Source organism: Crinia signifera, chromosome 7 (genome assembly GCF_055691185.1).
Source record: "Crinia signifera chromosome 7, ASM5569118v1, whole genome shotgun sequence".
In the NCBI taxonomy this organism is placed as follows: Eukaryota; Metazoa; Chordata; class Amphibia; order Anura; family Myobatrachidae; genus Crinia; species Crinia signifera.
Window position 1 is genome coordinate 3,401,161 of NC_139223.1, and position 21,639 is coordinate 3,422,799.

The following is a 21,639-nucleotide window of genomic DNA, read 5'->3' on the forward strand; positions in this document are numbered from 1 at the left end:
TATGCCTCCCGCCACACTGCGCTTACTACAGGTGAGTCACGCTATGCCTCCCGCCACACTGCGCTTACTACAGGTAAGTCACGCTATGCCTCCCGCCACACTGCGCTTACTACAGGTGAGTCACGCTATGCCTCCCGACATGCAGTGCTGTGCTTACTACAGGTAAGTCACGCTATGCCTCCCGCCACACTGCGCTTACTACAGGTGAGTCACGCTATGCCTCCCGCCACACTGCGCTTATTACAGGTAAGTCACACTATGCCTCCTGCCACACTGCGCTTACTACAGGTGAGTCACACTATGCCTCCCGCCACACTGCGCTTACTACAGGTGAGTCACGCTATGCCTCCCGCCACGCTCCGCTTACTACAGGTGAGTCACATTATGCCTCCCGCCACGCTGCGCTTACTACAGGTGAGTCACGCTAAGCCTCCCGCCACGCTACGCTTACTACAGGTGAGTCACGCTATGCCTCCTGCCACACTGTGCTTACTACAGGTGAGTCACGCTATGCCTCCTGCCACACTGCGCTTACTACAGGTGAGTCACGCTATGCCTCCCGCCACACTGCGCTTACTACAGGTGAGTCACGCTATGCCTCCCGCCACACTGCGCTTACTACAGGTGAGTCACGCTATGCCTCCTTCCACACTGCACTTACTACAGGTGAGTCACACCAAGCCTCCCGCTACGCAGTGCTGTGCATACTACAGGTGAGTCACACTAAGCCTCCCGCTACGCAGTGCTGAGCATACTACAGGTGAGTCACACTAAGCCTCCCGCCACGCAGTGCTGTGCATACTACAGGTGAATCACTCTAAGCCTCCCGCTACGCAGTGCTGTGCATACTACAGGTGAGTCACACTAAGCCTCCCGCCACGCAGTGCTGTGCATACTACAGGTGAGTCACACTAAGCCTCCCGCCACGCAGTGCTGTGCATACTACAGGTGAGTCACACTAAGCCTCCCGCCACGCAGTGCTGTGCATACTACAGGTGAATCACACTAAGCCTCCCGCCACGCAATGCTGTGCATACTACAGGTGAATCACACTAAGCCTCCCGCCACGCAGTGCTGTGCATACTACAGGTGAGTCACACTAAGCCTCCCGCCACGCAGTGCTGTGCATACTACAGGTGAATCACACTAAGCCTCCCGCCACGCAGTGCTGTGCATACTACAGGTGTGTCACACTAAGCCTCCCGCTACGCAGTGCTGTGCATACTACAGGTGAGTCACACTAAGCCTCCCGCCACGCAGTGCTGTGCATACTACAGGTGAGTCACACTAAGCCTCCCGCCACGCAGTGCTGTGCATACTACAGGTGAGTCACACTAAGCCTCCCGCCACGCAGTGCTGTGCTTACTACAGGTGAGTCACGCTATGCCTCCCACCATGCAGTGCTGCGCATACTACAGGTGAGTCACACTAAGTCATAAAGTGCTGGTACTATCAATCAGCTCCTGACTGCTAAGTTACAGGGTTGGTTTAAAAAAAGAGCTGATTGGCCGGTGATAAAGTACCAGGCACTTTATCACTTCTCCTCCCTCATCCCTGCTTCATACATCTACCCCTCCGGGTTTAGGGATGGATGCCCAGGAATCTCTTCGGCAGGATGACCACCATGCATTTCATGGGGTGAATAATAATTACCTTCAATAGCAAAGATCTTGTCCTGCAGAGTGTTCTGGATATTATTGAGAGCCGAGAAGTCGTTGACTCGTAGGATTCGGTCATCAGATGACGCAATCATTTGCAACTCTTGGTATGAAGATGGATTTATGAAGGCTTTTCCCACCTGTTATCCAGTCAGAGAACAAAGATAATCCCTTTATCCTATGACAAGTGTCCTGCAGATCTGTGATACAATATATTATGTGGTCTTGTGTCTTCATATTTACCCCAATAGCAAATCGCACAACCCCTCGTCTCTCTGCTTCCGCCACGGCATCGGAAAGTCTCATGTTATCTCCGCTAATCTCCCCATCAGTGATGACAATAAGGACTTTCTGGACTCTGTTACGTGATCCGGCTTCGGGCACAAAGAGTTCCTCTCTGGAGAAGGAAAGTGATATATAAGTGCAGGAAGAATCAGACGGATTATGCAAAATGTTAGCGGATATCCCATTGTTCAGGGTAGAGCTGTTATCCCATTGTTCAGGGTAGAGCTGTTATCCCATTGTTCAGGGTAGAGCTGTAATCCCATTGTCCAGGGTAGAGCTGTTATCCCATTGTCCAGGGTAGAGCTGTTATCCCATTGTTCAGGGTAGAGCTGTAATCCCATTGTTCAGGGTAGAGCTGTTATCCCATTGTTCAGGGTAGAGCTGTTATCCCATTAATCAGGGTAGATCTGTTATCCCATTGTTCAGGGTAGAGCTGTTATCCTATTAATCAGGGTAGAGCTGTTATCCCATTGTCCAGGGTAGAGCTGTTATCCCATTGTTCAGGGTAGAGCTGTAATCCCATTGTTCAGGGTAGAGCTGTTATCCCATTGTTCAGGGTAGAGCTGTTATCCCATTAATCAGGGTAGATCTGTTATCCCATTGTTCAGGGTAGAGCTGTTATCCTATTAATCAGGGTAGAGCTGTTATCCCATTGTCCAGGGTAGAGCTGTTATCCCATTGTTCAGGGTAGAGCTGTAATCCCATTGTTCAGGGTAGAGCTGTTATCCCATTGTTCAGGGTAGAGCTGTAATCCCATTAATCAGGGTAGAGCTGTAATCCCATTAATCAGGGTAGAGCTGTAATCCCATTAATCAGGGTAGAGCTATTATCCCATTGTCCAGGGTAGAGCTGTTATCCTATTAATCAGGGTAGAGCTGTTATCCCATTGTCCAGGGTAGAGCTGTTATCCCATTGTCCAGGGTAGAGCTGTAACCCCATTGTCCAGGGTAGAGCTGTAATCCCATTGTCCAGTGTAGAGCTGTTATCCTATAATTTATGGTAGCACCATAAGGAACCTGCTAATACTTACATCACCTTGCGGATTGCAGTTGCAGTTCTGGTTGCTCCAAACATCTGTACAACGTTTCTGGTCAAACGTGTGGGGTCTCTTATAGCAGCAAAACGTGTAAAATCAAAGTACGTCCTAAATTCACTGGAGTACTGCATGAGCGCAAACTGGGGAGAGGCACCAATAAGGAGATGTCAAGATCAGTGAACAATAACAAATGTCCAACTCTATAAAGCTATATTACAGCATAATTAGGTGGATTGCTAGGATAATTCATAACTAGTCCATTTTTGTATTGTTGTATATATAAAGAGGGACTAAGGTAATTTAGAAATTTGGGGTGACATTTAATAGAATGCGATTTTTTCGCACTTTTAAAATCGCCCATTATCACACGTTTTTAAAAGCGCATTTTTGCCTTGAATTCGCATAATTAATGAGGTGCGTATTCCGGAAAGAAACGTGCAATTTAGGCATGAAAATGTGCGAATTTTAGGCATGAAAATGTGCGAATTTGAGGTAATGTGCGATCTTGTGTTTATAATTTCTTTTTTTTTTTAAACGGCGTGAGGTCCCCCCTCCGGAGCATAACCAGCCCCGGGCTCAATGAAACAAACCTGGTTCCAAAAATATGGGGGAAAAAAAGCGTAGGGGTCCCCCGTATTTTTCTGAAGCCAGCACCGGGCTCCAACAGCCCGCGGTGTCATGCTACAGCCGGGGGACACTTTTTACATAAGGTCCCCCGGCCGAAACATGAGCATCGTGGCTGGTCAGCCTTAGACGGGGTACCTGGAGGAGTGGGGTCCCCCCCAATAAAGGGGTCCCCCCCAGGCTTCACCCGTCCAGGGCTGAAGCCCTGGGCTGTCACCCGTGTCAGTGGCCAGTGGACACCGGCCTGATAGGGTTAAATCTCATATACGTAACATTGCTTTATGCAGGAGAACTACAAGTGCCAGCAGACCTCCCCCACATGCTGGGACTTGGAGAACCACAAGTCCCAGCGTGCGGGGCATTAATGGGCCCGCTGGGACTTGTAGTCCACCTGTAAAAAGAATGTTAAAATAAAAGACACACACACAGAAAAGTATAACTTTATTTCACACACATACACACAACTCACTTTTACACCAATATACTCACCAATCCAGGATCCAGCGCTGGATCCCAGCTCCACAGCCGGGTCACCCTGCACGGACAGCGGGATGAACCGGCTTTCTCCGGCGCATGCACCCCGTCCAAGGCTGACCAGCCACGGTGCTCATGTTTCGCCCGGGGGACCTTATAGAAAAAGTGTCCCCAGGTTGTGGCATGACACTACGGGCTGTTGGAGCCCGGTGCTGGTTTCAAAATACGGGGGACCCCCAGATTTTTTGTCCCCGTATTTTCGGAACCAGAACCGGTCCAAGAGTCTGGGGCTGGTTTCAGAAATACGGGGGATCCCTATGCTTTTTGTCCCCTGTATTTTCGGAACCAGGTCCGGCTCAATGAGCCCGGGGCTGGTTATGCTCAGGAGGGGGACCCCACACCATTTTTTCCCCCAAAAAAACACTTTAACACAGGAGCATGCACAGATCTCAATGATCTGTGCAGGGTTCTGGCCAATCAGAACCTGGACTAAAATGTCTGGCGATTTTTAGACACATTTTCCATAATTTGCATCTCATTAAATATGCAAATTGTATATTTTTCAATGGGAAAACATCTGGATGCGAGTTCCGGCGCGAGTAAAATTCGCACTCTCAGAAAGTGCGATTTCGTGGCAAAATCTGCGTTTTTTTTGTCGTTTTTCGCATCTCATTAAATATGCGAATTCGTGAAAAAGTGCGCTGACGTTTTTGGCGAAAATATCGCAAAAGTCACATTTTTGCATCTCATTAAATGTCACCCAAGGTATCAGTAATTGTCCCATAGTGGATACTGGAAATCTGTGCAAGCTTACAATGTATAAAAAAATCTGAAAAACGCAGATAGAGCCCATCGAAAATCACTGCTTAGCTTTATTCCAGAGCAGGTACATCTAATACGGCCTACACACATGCCGATAATAAGGCATTTCTAAGCGATTTTGCTTCATTTGGCAAAGTCGCTTAGAAAATGCCCTCACATCGGTGTGTGTGTGGGGACTATATCGGCAGCAATGCGCGTCCCCGCGCGTCTTTATCGCTGGCCGAGATTGATGGACAGTGTCCATCAATCTCGGCATCGGAAGGGTTCTCCCACCGGAGAACACTGGCGCTGTCTGCTCGCTTAGCACATAGGGGCAGTATTCAATGGTAATATTCTCCGTGCACGGCGAGCATTTTTTTTTGCTCGCCGTGCACTCTCCGTGTTCCGGAGGGCTCGTTGCCTCTCCTGCTGCCACTATTCAATGTTTATAAGACTCGCCGCCACTCGCGGCGAGTCTTAACCCCTGCAGCGGACGAGCGTCCGCAGCAGGGAGCTGACAGGGACGTGGCATCCAGGGAGATTAAAGTCTCCCTGGATGCCACAGAACATATGTGAGGGTAGGGGCCCCCCCTGGGACCCAGGCAGCACAGGCTGCCCCCCTCTATAGCCAGCGGGGGACCCAGTATTCACTGTACCCGAACGTGCTTCGGGTGCAGTGAATATATGAATATCTAATGAGCGGCTCGAGCGCTCTGGCCCCCTGCTGGCTGCACTGTGTAAAAAAAAGAAAAAAAAAAAATGTAAAAAAATATTTTTTTTAAAATTAAATATATATTCATGTGCTATAGGCACATGAATAAAAATAACATGGCCCTCCACAGAAAAAAAAACCTGATTTTTTTACACCAAAATTAAAAAAAACACCCTTTTAGTTTAAAAGTTCACATTCCTGCTCTCCATCAAAAGATGGAGAATTTCTTCACGGAGAGAGACGGCGAGAATCACTAAGAAAGACGGAGAATATTTCACATTGAATAGGGTGGCTCGCCTTTGGAGAAAAAAAACCTCTCTCCACGGCGAAAAAAGCACAAGTTCTCCACAAAAGACGGAGAACTTTTCTCATTGAATACTGCCCATAGAGCTGACAGCTCGCTCTGTGTGTGGGCTGTCAGCTCTGTGTGCTATGCGATAGCGGCGCAGCACAGCCCGACCTAGCATAGCTAGGTAGCCCTACACACATCGCTATGTGTGTAGGGCCCTTAAGACTCCAACAGGTAGACTTACCATACCTAACCTTTCCTCTGGGATGCTCATGGATTACACAGGTTCTGTAGCTAAATAAAACCAGATGGAATGCACTATTGTATTAATAATAATAATAATGATATTTATATAGCGCTTTTCTCCCAATAGGACTCAAAGTGCTTTACCATTGTCTTTACAGCTCAATATACAAAACAAGCTTAACAGTGGATGTCAGTGAAATGCTGAGTAAATAGGAACGTCTTTAGTCTATTTTTAAAGGATTCTACAGTGGGGGCTTCTCGCACTGTGCGAGGAAGAGAGTTCCACAGAGTCGGGGCAGCAAAGTTGAAAGCTCGACCCCCAGATGAATTCAGGGAAATTCTGGTTACTATTAGTCCTTGTTCAGTGGATCGTAGTAATCGAGTAGGACAGTAAGGAATTGTCGTCAGCCAGCAACAGAAACTGTGTAATTCATAAGTGTCCTGGTTTAAAGGAATAGTATGGTTGTTAGGGTGGAGTGTGTGGGAACCCCGTTGTAGATGCCCAGTAGTTCTGTTCGCCTCTTGCAAACTAAGGCTTCACCATTAACAGCCACATTTGTGAGGGCGAATTTGGTCCGCCCTCACTTCGGTGCTGCCAGATCTTACAGGGGACAACACTTCTGCAGGAGGCTAAGCACCGCAAGGAGAGGGTCTGGAAGAGACTGACCTGACACCCCCTTATGGAGATTTCTGCCCCACAAATGCAACAATGCACAAGTTCTATCCAGGGATACAAGCCCCAAGGACAATTGGTGTAACAAAACACAAGCTGTAAACTAATTACACAATTCTCTTAAGGGAGAGAGCACAACACCGAGGGTTATGCTAACAGTCCCAGAGCCTCACTGGGGAATGCAATAATGCACAAAGATGGACACTGGAGACAGGCTGGCGCAGAACTGACAAGCAGAAAGCTATAACCAGCACTCGTAATAAAGAGAAACAATTACTTCCCTTAAAGATCTCCAAAAAGGGGCTCCCTTTTCCCTCAATGGGATTACAATCGAGGAAAAAAGGGAGCCCCTTTTTGGAGATCTTTAAGGGAAGTAATTGTTTCTCTTTATTACGAGTGCTGGTTGAAAGATTGTTTCACTTTTTTTGCTTGTATTTATCTTTGGGGTGTTGAAGAAAACCCCTTGAATATATCTTACCTAGCTGCTTGTTCTGTTTGTAGTAGTGAACACTATATTTTGTATCCAGAAAGCTATAACCGGCATGGGAGAGAAAGGCTAGCCGGATTTTATTCAAAAGAGCCTGCCTTCCTCCGGTGTGAGAGATGTCAGCCGCAGCCCCTCCGTGCGTTCCCTGCTGCTGCACTAAACGGAAGTTCGGGGCATTGCCTAGCAACGTCCCCGAAGCTTCTGTGCTGACTGCCCGGCAGAATCCGAGAGAAGATGGCTGCCACCAGCCTCTGTCCCTGAGACTCTGCGTGGCCATCCACACCAGAGCTCAGGGACACAGCCCGGCTGCCTCCTAACAATGGTAAGCCTATGAAAAGGAATTTAAATGCTCCAAATTATAGAACACCACATTACACAAAATGGAGAGTGTGTTTGTGGATCTTCCCCACTTCTAATGTTACCTGAAGCTGGTGGGTTATCCACAATTGACTATTTTTTCCCCACACCATAGCAGAAAGGCCATAGTTTACACGCCACCAGGACACTGCCAAGGAAGCCAACTTTGAACTTTTTCATTTTGGTAATAACATTGGGAGCCTAATAAAGGTTTTGAAAATGTATTTAGGCATACCTGGGTTGCTATGGGCAACATCTCTTACTACTTAGAACTTATTCTTTGGTAATTTTACCACTTTATGCAGGTGTGTTAGGATGAACCCAGCTAGCTGGATACACTTGGCACGCAGGTGTGATGAGCTAAACCTAGTGAGCTGAATACACTTGGAATGCAGACATGCTGAGCTGAAACCCAGCGAGCTGAATACACATGGAATACAGGTGTGCTGTGCTACACACAGTGAACATGATGTGTAGACTGAGGACAAACTATTGACAGCAGCAGAACCTGAAGTCTGGAGCCCAGGGATACAGCACTAAGAAGTGATTTTGTTCGAAGCAACTGCCTGAGCTTCCTGTCTATCCCCCTGGTTAGCAGAGATAGGGACTATGAGTCAGCTAAACGCTGTGTAGGCTGTGATTAATGGATCTGCAGTCAGCTGACCACAGGTATCATGTTGGTGAGAGAACAGCAGGGTTCACCAAATAGGGGTGCATTGAAGTCAGCGGCAGCTCCAGGAAGACCAACACACTGCCTGAACACCTGACCTCCGCAGACCAACTCACTATTTTGTTTGTAAGAACTGATAACCGAATACCATTTCCTTATAGTTCTTACAAAAGACGACAATTGTGCACCAGGGAAGTACTTGTAGTGGTATGTGCATAAAGACACAGGAGCAATACTGACAAAAGGCACCAACATTTAAATTGCAGCATCAGACTCAGAATAAGCCATTACGCTTTCTCTGAGAACAGCCACCAGACAAATCAAAAATTGACCACTCTCTGGTATTGGTGCTCCAAGCAGATAATATTGGTGTGAGTGTGCTTTATGTCTGTGCATGGCTGTATAGGGGCAGGCCCTTTTGGCTGAAGTGCTTGCTTTGTTAAACTGTGCATGTCTTTTTTTAGAATCCAAAATAAATGTGGGAGGATAAACTACAGCCTTTGGAATAAAATGGGTGAATAACAATATTGTGAGCTCTGATTTGTTAAAATTGACTGAAGATTACTAGAAACAAATGTTACTGATGGTATTAATGTTGAAGCAAAAAAGAAAAAAAGGACCAAAACACAAAAGTTAATATAGATCCAAACCCTAAAACCAAATGCAAGAGAGTCAGCGCTCATCTCTACTAAATAATAATAGTAGTACTGGCGGAAGCCAAATTCCTCTCCCTGTGGATGACTTCTAACTAGTCCACAAATAAAGGTCACCATAATATATTTACATGGTGAAATCTGCGCCTGTATTACTTTTTAAACAAATGTGTCTTGTTAGCCTAACAGGACCCTACATGGACATGAGACCAGCCACAACTTGCCATCTGGGATACAAGGGACAGGCTACCTGGACATCCTTCTGACTGAAGGTCGACATCACTGTGGACACAAATGTTAGCATTCTGCGGAAATCTTGCGATGCAATGCTGCCTGATCCATCGATGAGAAACACGATATCCAGAGTAATGCTGCACTCTACAGAGAGATGGGACAAACCATCAGCTACAAATCATTTTCTACTACAACACCTTAGTTATGTTATTAAATGCACAAAAATTATAACCATTTATGTATCTGTCCCCTCATTAATATACAAATAGAAATATTCGACAACTTTAAATATTAATGTGTTTGTTTAATGATAAATGAAGGGAATTGTGGATTAAGCCACATACTGTACATATATATTTCACATTTTCACACCACCTAAGTCTGCACATTATAAAAAATATAAACTATAATAGATTCTGTCAACTATATAAGAATGAGACACATACAAGGGTAATTTTATATTTACAGAGAGAGTGTTCCCTACCCCCCAGATGGTGACCCCATAGTGCTAGGGACCTGCTCGACAAGAGGTGACCTGGACGATTGGTGGGCCGGCCAATATCACTGGCCAATGATATACTAACAACCTCTTATGATATATTATATTGTCATGTAATGATCGCATAGTGCATTTGCACCCTCTCTCTCTGTGTAAACCATTTTATTCTCAGCAGATGGCACTTTTCATTACTGAGGGTGTGCAATTTAGAGCCATTTTCCCTCATTGTATATTTAACCTATCTCAGCAGTTCCTCCACCTTCACATCTCCTATACTGAATGTATAATGCATCAAAGTACAAACGTCAGCCCTCCCTCGCCTATGTACATACTGTAGATACATGTAGTGACCATGTAGGTACCTAGTAGGGAAGCTGGTATGGTTTGTTGTCTTATCAGGTTTCGGTCTAGCTGGTAGCATCGCCCATTTACATAGACATTTTGCCCACATGTCCTCTGCAGGGTTGGACCACAGGCCTGGGAGGGAGATAACATACATATTACGGACTTAGACATGATATTAACATAACACATCTCATGGTCTCATGGTTAGACCTTCCCTTCTCTCTCCATTCACATCCCCAGGTCTCCTCATCCAGCTGTTACTAAAAGCTCCAATCGTTTGTCTTTAGCTGAAAAAGACATTTCTTGGGGATTGAAATCTCAAAGACCATAATCCAAACATCCAATCATCCGTACCCGACTGTCCCGGTGATATATCTGGCCAATGTGATTGCATTCTGCATTGCAATCCTGGAAACTAATATCACACGCAGACACAATGCAAATGCAATCAGAGATAAATGGTCCCTTTTATTGGCTGCTGTATTGTGCCTACTTATTATATAAAGGATTCATCTGGGGGCTGATTATTCTTTTTTTTGGGGGGGGGGGCTGCATATAATTTTTAACTCTTTCCTTACTTTCCCCCAGCAGATTCATGGATTCCCAGATCTCACTGATCTGAGCGCATCCATCTGTCATACTCACCACACAAGGGGGGCGGAATTCTCTAATAACCCCGGCCACACATCGCCGGCATTCGCATAGTTAATAATCGCATATGCACTAACATATGCGATTATTGATGCAAAGGACAATTCTTACATTAAGAGCTGTCCTTTCTGGCGATGTGCAGCGAGTCCCCCCTCCCTCCCTGGACCCTTACCAGGTTCCGCTTCCTCCTCCCTGCACCCGGAAGAGGTGCAGGGAGGAGGAGGTCACTGGACCGAGCTGCACAGTGGGAGGCTGCCCGAACACAGGTGATGGCGGGGCAGTGTGGATCGGTGGTGGGCGCACGGGGTGGAGGGGGACACGAAGGGAAGCACATAGGATTCTATGGAGTTACAGTATGTCATCTAGAACTGGCGTAATCCCCCCACAGCGTAGCCCCAGTGCAGGGGCTTTGCTGCATATGAAAATGCGGTAAAAACCCAGAAAACATGTTTTTTACAGCATTTTTTGTTTGGAGCATCTCGTCAAGAGGCTGGTTGGTATTTAATGTGTGATAAAACTAACCCTATTCCATTGCACAAGTTCTGTGTGTACTGTATAATGAAACATCCAGATAGTGTTCATTCTATTACCTGCCATCTTTGAAAACCCATGCAGTTCCTGTTCACTGCCTGGGGTGTCGCTGTCTGCTGTGGTGTTTCTAGCACAGGTCCGGTTTGCATATCCGTGCTAATGTACAGACCACACTTTGCTAGAAGCACTACAGCAGACAGCGACACCCCAGGCAGGGAAGAGGAACTGCATGTGTTTTTAAAGATGGCAGGTGCTAGAATGAACACTACCGGATGTGAGTTGGGATTGCCGGATATATGTGAGTTTGCACATTCCTGCATCATATTACAAAGTGCTAAACTCACCGGCATCTTGGACCAAAATACATCCCACCCAATATATATGTCACAGAGGGGGCGATCCAGCCAACTTGGTGCAGGCCAAAATTGCTACTCTGTTCGATGTTTGCACATGTGCATACCCCCGAGGGAACGTCTTCGGCCATAGGGGGCCACCCAGTGTTTTATGGGCACACCCATTGAAATTCTGGGCGTACCCCTGCCAACGCAGGCATGTCAATGCTTGGGGCACACAGCTGACGTCACAACATCAGTGGCCGCACTGATTTCACCCATCTCCGGGCAGAATAAATGTAAGTCTAGGCTTAATTTTATTTGCGATGGGAAGAAAAATCAATTGATGGTGAATGACTGATATAATTTTTGCAAAAGACACCATACACAATAGTATATCTTTCACCCCACATATTTTAAGTGTGGCAAAACCACATTATAGCAGGAATGACACGACACTAGCAAGGCAATATTCTCGCTAGGTCGGTATCACTTCCATTTAGCCCCTCTGCTCCAGACTATATTTGAAGCAAGGGCATTCCTATTTTATTTTATTTATTTTGTCCAGTCAAGAAAAAAACCTCAGTCCTTGCCCCAGTGGTGCTTACACTCTATATTCCCTACCACATGTACACGCATATCACATCAGTCCCTGCCCCAGTGGTGCTTACACTCTATATTCCCTACCACATGTACACGCATATCACATCAGTCCCTGCCCCAGTGGTGCTTACACTCTATATTCCCTACCACATGTACACGCATATCACATCAGTCCCTGCCCCAGTGGTGCTTACACTCTATATTCCCTACCACATGTACACACACACACACATCACATCAGTCCCTGCCCCAGTGGTGCTTACACTTTATATTCCCTACCACATGTACACACACACACACATCACATCAGTCCCTGCCCCAGTGGTGCTTACACTCTATATTCCCTACCACATGCACACGCACACGCACACATCACACGAGTCCCTGCCCCAGTAGTGCTTACACTCTATATTCCCTACCACATGTACACACACATCACATCAGTCCCTGCCCCAGTGGTGCTTACACTTTATATTCCCTACCACATGTACACACACACACACACACACACACACACATCACATCAGTCCCTGCCCCAGTGGTGCTTACACTCTATATTCCCTACCACATGTACACACATATCAAATCAGTCCCTGCCCCAGTGGTGCTTACACTCTATATTCCCTACCACATGTACACACACACACACACACACACACACACACACACACACACACACACACACACACACACACATCACATCAGTCCCTGCCCCAGTGGTGCTTACACTCTATATTCCCTACCACATGTACACACACATCACATCAGTCCCTGCCCCAGTGGTGCTTACACTCTATATTCCCTACCACATGTACACACACACACACACACATCACATCACATCAGTCCCTGCCCCAGTGGTGCTTACACTCTATATTTCCTACCACAGGTACAGTACACACACACACACACACACACACACACACACACACACATCACATCAGTCCCTGCCCCAGTGGTGCTTACACTCTATATACCCTACCACGCAGGGACGGATTATAATGGAGGCACAAGGGGTCAGTGCCCCTGGGCCCCCCACTAGCTAGGGGCCCCCTGTGGTTGGCATGTATTTAAAAAATAATTTAGCTAAATGTTTTGTGCATGGGAGTGGGGTAGTGCTGCAGCTTCACCTATCTGCCAATGTGACAATGATTAATGGTGCTGAGCATCGGGAGCCAAGGCACACTGATTGCACAAGTGTGCAGTGCATTACTGGGAGTTGACTAAGTCCCATGACACTTTAAACCAAAGGGCAGAGGCTGAGAGGTTTGTGCTGAGCTCTAATTGGTGGAGCTCATTACATGCCAATGGAGAACAGCAGCAGCTTAGTCATGGGAGGGTTTTTAATCAAAGGCAGCACTAGAACTGTGAGGTGGTCTCCTACAGAGTAAGGTGCAGAGGGACAAACACAGGCTTTTCATATGGTGTGTGTGTGTGTGATAGATATATATATATATATATACACACACACACACACACACACACACACACAGTTACCCATTGACCAAGTTTGTACTGCCTTTACTCTGTGTTTTGACAGTGTAATATTCTCCCATGCAGTGTGCGCCAGTAATGACAAGTGCAAGGGGGCCCCCCTGGCTAAAGTACCCCGGGCAACCTGAAGGCTTAATCTGGCACTGCTACCACATGTACACACACATCACATCAGTCCCTGCCCCAGTGGTGCTTACACTCTATATACCATACCACGTGTACACAAACATCACATCAATTCCTGCCCCAGTGGTGCTTACACTCTATATTCCCTACCACATGTACACACATACACATCACATCAGTCCCTGCCCCAGTGGTGCTTACACTCTATATACCATACCACGTGTACACAAACATCACATCAATTCCTGCCCCAGTGGTGCTTACACTCTATATACCATATCACGTGTACACAAACATCACATCAATTCCTGCCCCAGTGGTGCTTACACTCTATATTCCCTACCACATGTACACACATACACATCACATCAGTCCCTGCCCCAGTGGTGCTTACACTCTATATTCCCAAACACATGTACACGCACACATCACATCAGTCCCTGCCCCAATGGTGCTTACACTCTATATACCATACCACGTGTACACAAACATCACATCAATTCCTGCCCCAGTGGTGCTTACACTCTATATTCCCTACCACATGTACACACATACACATCACATCAGTCCCTGCCCCAGTGGTGCTTACACTCTATATACCATACCACGTGTACACAAACATCACATCAATTCCTGCCCCAGTGGTGCTTACACTCTATATACCATACCACGTGTACACAAACATCACATCAATTCCTGCCCCAGTGGTGCTTACACTCTATATTCCCTACCACATGTACACACATACACATCACATCAGTCCCTGCCCCAGTGGTGCTTACACTCTATATTCCCAAACACATGTACACGCACACATCACATCAGTCCCTGCCCCAATGGTGCTTACACTCTATATACCATACCACGTGTACACAAACATCACATCAATTCCTGCCCCAGTGGTGCTTACACTCTATATTCCCTACCACATGTACACACATACACATCACATCAGTCCCTGCCCCAGTGGTGCTTACACTCTATATACCATACCACGTGTACACAAACATCACATCAATTCCTGCCCCAGTGGTGCTTACACTCTATATTCCCTACCACATGTACACACATACACATCACATCAGTCCCTGCCCCAGTGGTGCTTACACTCCATATTCCCAACCACATGTACACGCACACATCACATCAGTCCCTGCCCCAATGGTGCTTACACTCTATATTCCCTACCACATGTACAGTACACACACACACACACACACACACACACACACACACACACATCACATCAGTCCCTGCCCCAGTGGTGCTTTCACTCTATATTCCCTACCACATGTACACACACATCACATCAGTCCCTGCCCCAGTGGTGCTTACACTCTATATTCTCTACCACATGTACACGCACACATCACATCAGTCCCTGCCCCAGTGGTGCTTACACTCTATATTCTCTACCACATGTACACGCACACATCACATCAGTCCCTGCCCCAGTGGTGCTTACACTCTATATTCCCTACCACATGTACACACACACACATCACATCAGTCCCTGCCCCAGTGGTGCTTACACTCTATATTCTTTACCACATGTACACGCACACATCACATCAGTCCCTGCCCCAGTGGTGCTTACACTCTATATACCATACCACGTGTACACAAACATCACATCAATTCCTGCCCCAGTGGTGCTTACACTCTATATTCCCTACCACATGTACACACATACACATCACATCAGTCCCTGCCCCAGTGGTGCTTACACTCTATATACCATACCACGTGTACACAAACATCACATCAATTCCTGCCCCAGTGGTGCTTACACTCTATATTCCCTACCACATGTACACACATACACATCACATCAGTCCCTGCCCCAGTGGTGCTTACACTCTATATTCCCAACCACATGTACACGCACACATCACATCAGTCCCTGCCCCAATGGTGCTTACACTCTATATTCCCTACCACATGTACAGTACACACACACACACACACATCACATCAGTCCCTGCCCCAGTGGTGCTTTCACTCTATATTCCCTACCACATGTACACACACATCACATCAGTCCCTGCCCAAGTGGTGCTTACACTCTATATTCTCTACCACATGTACACGCACACATCACATCAGTCCCTGCCCCAGTGGTGCTTACACTCTATATTCCCTACCACATGTACACACACACACATCACATCAGTCCCTGCCCCAGTGGTGCTTACACTCTATATTCTCTACCACATGTACACGCACACATCACATCAGTCCCTGCCCCAGTGGTGCTTACACTCTATATTCCCTACCACATGTACACACATACACATCACATCAGTCCCTGCCCCAGTGGTGCTTACACTCTATATACCATACCACGTGTACACAAACATCACATTAATTACTGCCCCAGTGGTGCTTACACTCTATATTCCCTACCACATGTACACATCACATCAGTCCCTGCCCCAGTGGTGCTTACACTCTATATTCTCTACCACATGTACACGCACACATCACATCAGTCCCTGCCCCAGTGGTGCTTACACTCTATATTCCCTACCACATGTACACACACACACACATCACATCAGTCCCTGCCCCAGTGGTGCTTACACTCTATATTCTCTACCACATGTACACGCACACATCACATCAGTCCCTGCCCCAGTGGTGCTTACACTCTATATACCATACCACGTGTACACAAACATCACATCAATTCCTGCCCCAGTGGTGCTTACACTCTATATTCCCTACCACATGTACACACATACACATCACATCAGTCCCTGCCCCAGTGGTGCTTACACTCTATATTCCCAACCACATGTACACGCACACATCACATCAGTCCCTGCCCCAATGGTGCTTACACTCTATATTCCCTACCACATGTACAGTACACACACACACATCACATCAGTCCCTGCCCCAGTGGTGCTTACAATCTATATTCCCTACCACATGTACACACACACACACACACATCACATCAGTCCCTGCCCCAGTGGTGCTTACACTCTATATTCCCTACCACACGTACACACACATCACATCAGTCCCTGCCCCAGTGGTGCTTTCACTCTATATTCCCTACCACATGTACACACACATCACATCAGTCCCTGCCCCAGTGGTGCTTACACTCTATATTCTCTACCACATGTACACGCACACATCACATCAGTCCCTGCCCCAGTGGTGCTTACAATCTATATTCCCTACCACATGTACACACACATCACATCAGTCCCTGCCCCAGTGGTGCTTACACTCTATATTCCCTACCACATGTACACACACACACACACACACATCACATCAGCCCCTGCCCCAGTGGTGCTTACACTCTATATTCTCTACCACATGTACACGCACACATCACATCAGTCCCTGCCCCAGTGGTGCTTACACTTTATATTCCCTACCACATGTACACACACACACACACACACATCACATCAGTCCCTGCCCCAGTGGTGCTTACACTCTATATTCCCTACCACATGTACACACATATCAAATCAGTCCCTGCCCCAGTGGTGCTTACACTCTATATTCCCTACCACATGTACACACACACACACACACACACACACACACACACACACACACACACACACACACACATCACATCAGTCCCTGCCCCAGTGGTGCTTACACTCTATATTCCCTACCACATGTACACACACATCACATCAGTCCCTGCCCCAGTGGTGCTTACACTCTATATTCCCTACCACATGTACACACACACACACACACACATCACATCACATCAGTCCCTGCCCCAGTGGTGCTTACACTCTATATTTCCTACCACAGGTACAGTACACACACACACACACACACACACACACACACACACACACACACACATCACATCAGTCCCTGCCCCAGTGGTGCTTACACTCTATATACCCTACCACGCAGGGACGGATTATAATGGAGGCACAAGGGGTCAGTGCCCCTGGGCCCCCCACTAGCTAGGGGCCCCCTGTGGTTGGCATGTATTTAAAAAATAATTTAGCTAAATGTTTTGTGCATGGGAGTGGGGTAGTGCTGCAGCTTCACCTATCTGCCAATGTGACAATGATTAATGGTGCTGAGCATCGGGAGCCAAGGCACACTGATTGCACAAGTGTGCAGTGCATTACTGGGAGTTGACTAAGTCCCATGACACTTTAAACCAAAGGGCAGAGGCTGAGAGGTTTGTGCTGAGCTCTAATTGGTGGAGCTCATTACATGCCAATGGAGAACAGCAGCAGCTTAGTCATGGGAGGGTTTTTAATCAAAGGCAGCACTAGAACTGTGAGGTGGTCTCCTACAGAGTAAGGTGCAGAGGGACAAACACAGGCTTTTCATATGGTGTGTGTGTGTGTGTGATAGATATATATATATATATACACACACACACACACACACACACACAGTTACCCATTGACCAAGTTTGTACTGCCTTTACTCTGTGTTTTGACAGTGTAATATTCTCCCATGCAGTGTGCGCCAGTAATGACAAGTGCAAGGGGGCCCCCCTGGCTAAAGTACCCCGGGCAACCTGAAGGCTTAATCTGGCACTGCTACCACATGTACACACACATCACATCAGTCCCTGCCCCAGTGGTGCTTACACTCTATATACCATACCACGTGTACACAAACATCACATCAATTCCTGCCCCAGTGGTGCTTACACTCTATATTCCCTACCACATGTACACACATACACATCACATCAGTCCCTGCCCCAGTGGTGCTTACACTCTATATACCATACCACGTGTACACAAACATCACATCAATTCCTGCCCCAGTGGTGCTTACACTCTATATACCATATCACGTGTACACAAACATCACATCAATTCCTGCCCCAGTGGTGCTTACACTCTATATTCCCTACCACATGTACACACATACACATCACATCAGTCCCTGCCCCAGTGGTGCTTACACTCTATATTCCCAAACACATGTACACGCACACATCACATCAGTCCCTGCCCCAATGGTGCTTACACTCTATATACCATACCACGTGTACACAAACATCACATCAATTCCTGCCCCAGTGGTGCTTACACTCTATATTCCCTACCACATGTACACACATACACATCACATCAGTCCCTGCCCCAGTGGTGCTTACACTCTATATACCATACCACGTGTACACAAACATCACATCAATTCCTGCCCCAGTGGTGCTTACACTCTATATACCATACCACGTGTACACAAACATCACATCAATTCCTGCCCCAGTGGTGCTTACACTCTATATTCCCTACCACATGTACACACATACACATCACATCAGTCCCTGCCCCAGTGGTGCTTACACTCTATATTCCCAAACACATGTACACGCACACATCACATCAGTCCCTGCCCCAATGGTGCTTACACTCTATATACCATACCACGTGTACACAAACATCACATCAATTCCTGCCCCAGTGGTGCTTACACTCTATATTCCCTACCACATGTACACACATACACATCACATCAGTCCCTGCCCCAGTGGTGCTTACACTCTATATACCATACCACGTGTACACAAACATCACATCAATTCCTGCCCCAGTGGTGCTTACACTCTATATTCCCTACCACATGTACACACATACACATCACATCAGTCCCTGCCCCAGTGGTGCTTACACTCCATATTCCCAACCACATGTACACGCACACATCACATCAGTCCCTGCCCCAGTGGTGCTTACACTCTATATTCCCTACCACATGTACACACACACACACATCACATCAGTCCCTGCCCCAGTGGTGCTTACACTCTATATTCTCTACCACATGTACACGCACACATCACATCAGTCCCTGCCCCAGTGGTGCTTACACTCTATATTCCCTACCACATGTACACACACACACATCACATCAGTCCCTGCCCCAGTGGTGCTTACACTCTATATTCTCTACCACATGTACACGCACACATCACATCAGTCCCTGCCCCAGTGGTGCTTACACTCTATATTCCCTACCACATGTACACACATACACATCACATCAGTCCCTGCCCCAGTGGTGCTTACACTCTATATACCATACCACGTGTACACAAACATCACATTAATTACTGCCCCAGTGGTGCTTACACTCTATATTCCCTACCACATGTACACATCACATCAGTCCCTGCCCCAGTGGTGCTTACACTCTATATTCTCTACCACATGTACACGCACACATCACATCAGTCCCTGCCCCAGTGGTGCTTACACTCTATATTCCCTACCACATGTACACACACACACACATCACATCAGTCCCTGCCCCAGTGGTGCTTACACTCTATATTCTCTACCACATGTACACGCACACATCACATCAGTCCCTGCCCCAGTGGTGCTTACACTCTATATACCATACCACGTGTACACAAACATCACATCAATTCCTGCCCCAGTGGTGCTTACACTCTATATTCCCTACCACATGTACACACATACACATCACATCAGTCCCTGCCCCAGTGGTGCTTACACTCTATATTCCCAACCACATGTACACGCACACATCACATCAGTCCCTGCCCCAATGGTGCTTACACTCTATATTCCCTACCACATGTACAGTACACACACACACACACACACATCACATCAGTCCCTGCCCCAGTGGTGCTTACAATCTATATTCCCTACCACATGTACACACACACACACACACACATCACATCAGTCCCTGCCCCAGTGGTGCTTACACTCTATATTCCCTACCACACGTACACACACATCACATCAGTCCCTGCCCCAGTGGTGCTTTCACTCTATATTCCCTACCACATGTACACACACATCACATCAGTCCCTGCCCCAGTGGTGCTTACACTCTATATTCTCTACCACATGTACACGCACACATCACATCAGTCCCTGCCCCAGTGGTGCTTACAATCTATATTCCCTACCACATGTACACACACATCACATCAGTCCCTGCCCCAGTGGTGCTTACACTCTATATTCCCTACCACATGTACACACACACACACACACACACACACATCACATCAGCCCCTGCCCCAGTGGTGCTTACACTCTATATTCTCTACCACATGTACACGCACACATCACATCAGTCCCTGCCCCATTGGTGCTTACACTCTATATTCCCTACCACATGTACACACACATCACATCAGTCCCTGCCCCAGTAGTGCTTACACTCTATATTCCCTACCACATGTACACACACATCACATCAGTCCCTGCCCCAGTGGTGCTTACACTCTATATTCCCTACCACATGTACACACACACACACACACACACACACACACACATCACATCACATCAGTCCCTGCCCCAGTGGTGCTTACACTCTATATACCCTACCACGCAGGGACGGATTATAATGGAGGCACAAGGGGTCAGTGCCCCTGGGCCCCCCACTAGCTAGGGGCCCCCTGTGGTTGGCATGTATTTAAAAAATAATTTAGCTAAATGTTTTGTGCATGGGAGTGGGGTAGTGCTGCAGCTTCACCTATCTGCCAATGTGACAATGATTAATGGTGCTGAGCATCGGGAGCCAAGGCACACTGATTGCACAAGTGTGCAGTGCATTACTGGGAGTTGACTAAGTCCCATGACACTTTAAACCAAAGGGCAGAGGCTGAGAGGTTTGTGCTGAGCTCTAATTGGTGGAGATCATTACATGCCAATGGAGAACAGCAGCAGCTTAGTCATGGGAGGGTTTTTAATCAAAGGCAGCACTAGAACTGTGAGGTGGTCTCCTACAGAGTAAGGTGCAGAGGGACAAACACAGGCTTTTCATATGGTGTGTGTGTGTGTGATAGAGATATATATATATATATATATATATATATATATATATATATATATATATATATATAT

The 21,639-nt window shown here is 47.0% G+C and overlaps 1 protein-coding gene across 1 annotated transcript in view; it reads right to left on the reverse strand.

Moving 5' to 3' along the window:
• LOC146020606 (integrin alpha-M-like) overlaps positions 1-21,639 on the reverse strand; it is a 184,906-nt gene that overhangs the window by 95,713 nt on the left and 67,554 nt on the right. The window contains exons 6-10 of the mRNA XM_083153855.1: positions 10,061-10,175; positions 9,216-9,343; positions 2,974-3,119; positions 1,902-2,055; positions 1,654-1,798 (exon numbers count right to left, since the gene is read on the reverse strand). Of these exons, the coding sequence (XP_083009981.1) occupies positions 1,654-1,798; positions 1,902-2,055; positions 2,974-3,119; positions 9,216-9,343; positions 10,061-10,175 (688 nt within the window). The remainder of the gene's footprint in view (positions 1-1,653; positions 1,799-1,901; positions 2,056-2,973; positions 3,120-9,215; positions 9,344-10,060; positions 10,176-21,639) is intronic.